General features: G+C 39.7%; 1 protein-coding gene across 1 annotated transcript in view; it reads left to right on the forward strand.

Annotated features, from left to right (window-relative positions):
- LOC122247171 (cryptochrome-1) overlaps window positions 1-7,500 on the forward strand; it is a 13,588-nt gene that overhangs the window by 6,002 nt on the left and 86 nt on the right. The window contains exons 2-13 of the mRNA XM_043006176.2: window positions 1,831-1,964; window positions 2,185-2,351; window positions 2,519-2,680; window positions 3,129-3,233; window positions 3,550-3,686; window positions 3,844-3,942; window positions 4,080-4,206; window positions 4,342-4,473; window positions 4,641-4,730; window positions 4,897-5,054; window positions 5,231-5,387; window positions 5,594-7,500. The exon at window positions 5,594-7,500 is cut by the window's right edge and continues 86 nt beyond it. Coding sequence (XP_042862110.1) covers window positions 1,838-1,964; window positions 2,185-2,351; window positions 2,519-2,680; window positions 3,129-3,233; window positions 3,550-3,686; window positions 3,844-3,942; window positions 4,080-4,206; window positions 4,342-4,473; window positions 4,641-4,730; window positions 4,897-5,054; window positions 5,231-5,387; window positions 5,594-5,722 — 1,590 coding nt within the window. The 5' untranslated portion in view covers window positions 1,831-1,837 and the 3' untranslated portion in view covers window positions 5,723-7,500. The remainder of the gene's footprint in view (window positions 1-1,830; window positions 1,965-2,184; window positions 2,352-2,518; window positions 2,681-3,128; window positions 3,234-3,549; window positions 3,687-3,843; window positions 3,943-4,079; window positions 4,207-4,341; window positions 4,474-4,640; window positions 4,731-4,896; window positions 5,055-5,230; window positions 5,388-5,593) is intronic.

The raw sequence follows: 7,500 nt of genomic DNA on the forward strand, positions 1-7,500 counted from the left end.
TAAATCAGGAAAATTCCGGCGTGCACCACCGCCCTGGAGACCCGACCTTGTCCCAGCCACGTGCGGGTCGGCTCACATGTTCCCTCGAGCCCCGACGCCGCGTCCACTCTGCGGAAGAACTTCGCCATTTATTTATTCTCTGGCAGCCCTTCAAGTTGGGTGGCGGGGGCTTAATTGGTGTTCCTGGTGAAGAGAGACTTAATTTAAGTCGTCAATTATTTTTTTTAAAGGATGTAAAGGATGCCGCTGCTCGTAAGGGTGTTTTATTTTCTTCTTGTGTTTGCATCCTAATTCGGTCAGTGCCACCAATGAGGCCTTGATCCATATAAGTCATCTTCAGATTTTTATTTTTATCGTTTTGCCTTGCGTAAAATTTCAGTATATGTAGCATTTGGATATCTTTTTCTACAACAGAAAATAAGTTGTATTCTTATTTACAACCATAAAGGATACAGCAAACAACACAGATTTCAATTTATTTTAACAAACACATAACTAGGTATTCAGCATCACCTTTCACCTGTAAACAAAGATACTGTGAAGCCCCCCACCTTTCCTTAATATTCTGAATAAAACATGTAAAAGGAAATGGCCCCCAAATGTGGCGCGCGTGATGATTTAGAGGCACATTGAAGTTTGCTCTCTCCGTAGACACGTGTTTCTCACCTCACGTGCGGTGAAGCCATGCGCAGGTGCCACATCTAACCCCGTGCTTCTTATTTCTCGGGTTGAATTATCATCAGATGATCTTTCTGGAACAAGACGTATTTCAGATTTCCAAAAAAGGAGAGATGTTGAATGTTTAGACTCGGATGATGACTTGAATTTGGGTTAGAGAGACACGCGTGGCAGGTAGCCGCCTGTGGGGCTTTAGCGTTCGGAACAATAGAATCGTAGGAGTTCCGTTTTTCTTTTGTCCCTTACAGTTAAGTTTGTACTCTCTCTCTCTCTCTCTCTCTCTCTCTCTCTCTCTCTCTCTCTCTCTCTCTCTCTCTCTCTCTCTCTCTCTCTCTCTCTCTCTCTCTCTCTCTCTCTCTCTCTCTCTCTCGTTCTCTCTCTCTCTCTCTCGTTTTCTCTCTCTCTCTCGTTCTTGTGTATGTCTCTACATACACGTACACACATACACGTATATACAGACATTCAAATATATATAGACATATGCGCGCGCACACACACACACACACACACACACACACACACACACACACACACACACACACACACACACACACACACACACACACACACACACACACACACACACACACACACACACACACACACACACACACACACACACACACACACAAACACTCACTGATTATCACTGATGACGAGGAAGGACGAGTGTGAGTGGCTAATCGGGAAGGCGGGATAGGGGGAGGGGGAGGGGGAGGGGACGCTGTCTGTCGCTCATGCTTAGGCGCCAGACGGAAGTGGCTTCTTGTTAGCGATCTAGCGGCCCTCGGGAAATAATACCAGTGTTACCAAGATTGTTCTCGACTGTTTGTTTTTAACATGCCTATACTTGTTGCATCAGCTGTTTTCTCTACTTATTATATTTCTGCGACTTGTTATTAATTCGCCTTAGGGTCATGTCCTTATGATTTATTATTGAGTACATGGCATAGATGTCCCGTTTTATGAGATTTTCTATTCTAAACTTCCCGTAATGCATCATCCGTATTTAAGCACATTAACTGATTACATACATGCATAAAATCAACACGTGTGATTTACCATTTCACATGCATACATATTAAGCAAAACTTTTTTCTTCCTAATCTGTGTTTGATTTCTCTTTCCTGACAACCATGCTCTATTTTTAACAGGCAAAATGGGCAAGGCAAGCGTTCACTGGTTCCGCCACGGACTTCGTCTCCATGACAACCCGGCTTTGCTCGAGTCAATTATGGCTTGTGAAAAGTTTTATGCCATATTTATCTTCGACGGAGACACGACAGGTATGTTTATTTTTTACTTCATTTCTTATTTTTTACGAAATCTTTTTTGAGGGGGTGGGGTCATGAAAGATAATATTAATTAATTGAAAGTTTTTTTTTCTGATACGAATACTAAGGGGAAAAATCTTATACTCCAAAAATACTAAATGCTTTTTGTAATACAGAGTAAACACAAATATTTAACGCAAATCTTTTTTCTTTTCCCTCTCTACCGAAACAGACTTGATGGGATACAATCGCATGCAGTATCTGACGGAGTCCCTTCGTAACCTAGACGCCCAGCTCAGAGCCTTGGGTGGTCAGCTGTACGTGATGAAAGGCGAACCTTCTGTCATATTCAAGATCCTCCACGCAGAAGCGGGGATGGCGCGGCTCACCCTTGAACAGGTGCGTGCACATCGATGCTTCGGTCGCTTATCCTTTTAATACATTTGTAAAACCGTCATTATTATTATCATTATCAATCATCATACTATTCATTACTTTTGATAAGAATAATGAAAACGATAACGACAATTACCGCCCTCACCCAATAAACCAAAAATTAATTACAGGACTGTGACGCAACTTGGGACAAACACGACAAGGTGGTGAGACGCCTTTGCGAGGAGTTGGGCGTCGAGGTTGTGGAGAAAATGTCCAACACATTGTGGGAGCCCTCGAAGATCATTGAGGCCAACGGGGGGGAGCCACCCCACTCCTATGAAATGTTCTTGGTGAGTATTCTATGAGAGGAGAGGAGGGTGAGGAGATAGGGCTAAGGTGGAGAGAGAGGGGGCGAGTGGTGAGTGGATGAGAGAGAGGGAGTTGACAGTATATGAAAGGGAGAAGAGAAAGGCAGAAAGACTGACCTTTTAATGGAAATATAAACTACATATACAGTATAATCAAGTTCTGATAGAGTCACGAAACCCATTAATTAAACTGAAAGGCATACAGTTAATTACGTGGACTATGTCGATTATCAAAAAAAAAAAAAAAAAAAAATGTGTGGCAGAGGAAATCAAAAGAGATAATGAGAAAAAGTTGGAAAATATATGATTGGGTTGTCTATGAGGGTTGATTTTGGAATTAGAATGCCTTTAACTAGATGATAATTTCCCTTCCAAACGCATTTGCCAATTTGTAGAAAAATCGAAATAATATCCTCTTATTTTTCTTCAGCAAGTGACATCCAGTCTCGGAATGCCTCCTCGGCCTTCACCAAACCCAGAGTGGGAAGACGTCCTCTTTGGAGAGCTTACTGACGAACTTGCCTCAAAATTGGGAGTAAGTAGAACCTCTTTTTACCAGTATGTTGTGAATATGAGTTGATTACTGTGTGAGAATTCAGACTATTTTGGGAACTCTTGGTGATGCACATATTCATTTTCGGTGCTTTTTATTACTCAGTGTAAAGACCTTGTTTGAAGGTCGCGACGCGCTGTCGTGTCGATGTAGTGAAATGAGGCTTGTGTTTACCGTAGACTTTATAAATACCTGAAATCTCTAACAGACTTCAACACCTTGTTTGCGTGTCTATTTTGTATTGTTTTGTTCTTATCCAAACAATAAACTAACTTATAGTTTCGTTTTTTGTCTGCAGCTGTTCCCCCACGTTCCAACACCAGAGGAGCTTGGCTATTACTCAGAAAATAATGAGATTGCAGCTTTCGAAGGAGGAGAAACAGCAGCGCTAGCTCTCCTTCAGGAGAGACTTAAAGTGGAAGAAGATGCTTTTAGGTAAACACTTCAGTCAGCAATTACCATCTTCCTTATATCTGGTTTCTTAAAAAATGAAGGTAGACAGTCACCTCATAATATATTACTTGTGGACTTTTAATATTCAGGATGGAAGGAGAGAAGAGAAGTAGTTCATGTGCATTCTTATCCTCCACAGGGATGGCTACATCTTGCCAAACCAGGTGAATCCCGACATTCTTGGACCTTCGCTGAGTATGTCTGCGGCCATACGCTTCGGCTGCCTCTCTGTCAGGAAGTAAGTTAGAGGATATTTCACTCCTTGTAGTGTGTGTATGTGTGTTTAAGACGGATATTGTTTTGCACAATAATGAATGTGGATATCTTCTATTTCATTCCTGTGATTTAGATTATCTAAACAATTGTTCTTTATAGGTTTTACTGGGAAATTCAAGAGATCTACTTCAAGCTGCACAGAGGCATACCGCCGCCTTTACATTCCTTGACGGCGCAGCTCGTGTGGAGAGAATTTTTCTATAGTATGGCCGCCAATAATCCTCATGTAAGTGTCATATCATTTTTCTCTCTATTTATCTATCTATCTTCATCTCTCTCTATATCTCCCTCAAAAATATTACCACATATTCACATCACCAAACATACGTGGCAGAAAGTAATCCTTTTCTTCTCCTTCCAGTATAACGAGGTCTCTGGAAATCCGCTTTGCATTGATATTCCATGGTTTAAGAACAGTGAATATTGCAAAGCCTGGGAAGAGGGCTTTACAGGCTACCCATTCATTGACGCTTGTATGCGACAGCTTCGGAAGGTATGTATCTTCAATGCCACAACATAGTATTGAGTTTAAAAATGTTTAGCACAATACATATCTTAATATGACTTAACAAGCAGCATACAACACGCATGCCAATAATGTCTTAATATGAAACGGGAATATTTTTTTCAGTCACTAATTATTATTTGATTCTTTAACAGGAAGGCTGGATCCACCATGTATGCAGGACAGCAGTTGCTTGCTTCCTAACAAGGGGCGATTTGTGGATCAGTTGGGAAGAAGGGCTCAAAGTAAGTATTTGGATATTTGTAATACATAGTAACTAGTGTTTCGACATATCAGTATGGTTAACGATGAATATGGTATCTCGATGATTTCAGGAAATAGATTTAAATCGATTTTTGTATGCATCTAGTACATTTTTTTCTAATTTCCTTTTTCTTTTCTTCCCCTAAGGTATTCATGAAGTACCTCATTGACGCAGACTGGGCTATCTGCTCAGGAAACTGGATGTGGGTGAGCGCGTCTGCTTTCGAGCGCCAGTTGGACAGCTCCTGCTGCATATGTCCCGTTAGTTACGGGAAGAAGATAGAACCGACGGGGGAATATATAAGGTAAATTTTCCTTGAATTGGAACTTTGTTTTCTATGACTTTATTATATTTTCGGACTGGGCATTGTCTTCCTGATTTCCTTAATTTCCAACGTTTTTTGCAAGATTGATATAAATAACACATGCTGGATATATATCACTTCTCTTGCCAATGCTTAACTCCTCGTTCTCATTACAGGCGATACGTGCCTGAACTGGCTTTGTTACCAGAAGAATACATTCATGAGCCTTGGCTCGCTCCCCTTGAGGTGCAGAAGGCATCCAATTGTATCCTTGGATATAGTTATCCGAATCGGATAGTGATACATGAAGAAGTATCAAAAGAAAATAAAAAGGTAAAAAAAACTTTCGTGTTGTATTATATAATGATACAGTTTTTTTGTTATTATTCTACTTAAATTAATTGAGTGACTTATTTGTTATTTGGGAACACCGTATTCACACAATCAATTAACTAAATACTTCCTGATAAGAAAAAAAACATCAGTGACGATGTATCTCTTGTATAAAACCTAATTATTATTTTCTTCTTCCAAAACAGATGATGGAGAACATAAAACACAACCTGCGGACCCGATCCCGCAACAACAACAACCACTGTCCTTCGAGTGCGAGAGAACCGTCGTTGTTTCTGTGGGTCCCCCAGTCATTCCACAGAGGCACGGTCTAGACTGGGGGAGAAATCCTCACAAATGTCCTCCTCATTCTCCTCCACAGCACACAAGATGAAACGCACTTATACCAAAGAATTGCGCAACTACGGCCGTAAGCTGAGTGTGCGTAAGCGTTACCTGAGGGACTTCAAGCCTCTCCTGCCCATGGGGTCGGCCAGACAGAGCATCAGTTTACCCTCTTCGTGTTTCTCAAATGTGATATAGTGATGTTCTTCTCTCATGTTCTTCTTATTTGTTACATTATGTATATTTCTCATAGCATCGCATCGTCATTGATATAGTGATTTTTTTTTCTTTTTTTCTTTTCTTTTTTTTACAATGTCGTGTCATCGTTTCATCGCTCCTCATACATTAAATCTTTTCATCCAGCTCATCGCATCTCTGTTATGATCACAGTTATGTTATTTTTGTTACATAGTTTTTATTACCTCATCCTATGCACCTGATTCATTCTCTACTTGCGGGATCATTAACACATATCACCATTTTTCATTTTTTTTAAGTAGAGATCGTCACCCCTGTTATCATTCATCATTATCATTCATTTTCATTTTCCGTCGAAGAAAGGATACTCTGGGACACAGGAAAGTACTTTTAAGTACTCATTACTTTAAGCAGTCTTACCATATATCATATCATCTTCATTATCATCATCAGTATCTCATAATATACGTGACTGCTTATTTGTGTAAAAGGTGATATACTGTAACATGCCTCCTTTTCATGTTGATATTGAAGTTTGGGACAAGCTAGTTTAGTTTATTCAGCTTTTTTTCTCTCTTTTTAAGGATAGTACACAAAGCTAAGTTTACGTTTTTAACTTGGCGTCAGGGCATGAAAGTGAAATATGTATATAAACATATTTAGGACTGTCAGTTACAAGCACTTCATATGTAAGACAAGAAAAATATTCCATTTTCCACACGATTTATATTTTGATAAAAATAATAATGATCTAATATTGACTGTTTTGACAAATAAGTGTGAATTATGTTGTGTTTGGATGGCATTTAACTGTAGTTCAATACAAAGGTAATATTTATTCATATACATATAATGTATTTCTTCAGCACATTTTCTGTAAACAGAGTTCAAACAATGTTATATAAATGTATGTATATAATATACGGCACCGATATTGACATATGTCTGCGTGATTTACTCTCCTAGGAGAATACAAGGTGTATATACAATTTGTTGTATATTAGTGTACCACCATTAATTGTAAGTCGTACTTGTAAACAGTAAATACGAAGTATTGGCTGTAACCTTCGTAAGGTTCTTTCAGATCAACCATTAAGGTTCAGGGCGTAGCGAAAGATTTTAGGGCCCTGGGGCTTACCTACTTGGGCTTAGTGCTTTAATTAATTTGAATTTAAGAAATGAAAATAGGAAAGCCTCCTAATGATACTAAAGCAAGACAAAATCAAATAATAGCATAGAGTTTTGCACTTCGGAAAGCCACATGACAGCAAAAAGTTACAATGAGTAAATTAGTTTTTTATTTATTATTTAACGTACAATTCCGTCACACTAGATTGAAACTAGTGTGCGAATGATAAATCACTAACCAGGTGAAAACCACACGACGGCGTCCGAATGAGAAGGCGGAGGAGTTCGTCCAGAAATGTACTTGCTCCTCTCTCCCTCCTTTGGGTTTGGGAGGGGGGGTGGGGGGGTCAAGGAGCTCCGCCTACCTTCCACCCCCTTTGTTATGCCTCTGTCAAGGGTGAAGTTTTGAATATTGAAGTTACTTGAGTTACAAGTATGTGCA

The sequence above is a fragment of the Penaeus japonicus genome, unplaced genomic scaffold, assembly GCF_977035675.1.
Source record: "Penaeus japonicus unplaced genomic scaffold, GWHDUDI00000001_assembly GWHDUDI00000041, whole genome shotgun sequence".
NCBI classification, from domain to species: Eukaryota; Metazoa; Arthropoda; class Malacostraca; order Decapoda; family Penaeidae; genus Penaeus; species Penaeus japonicus.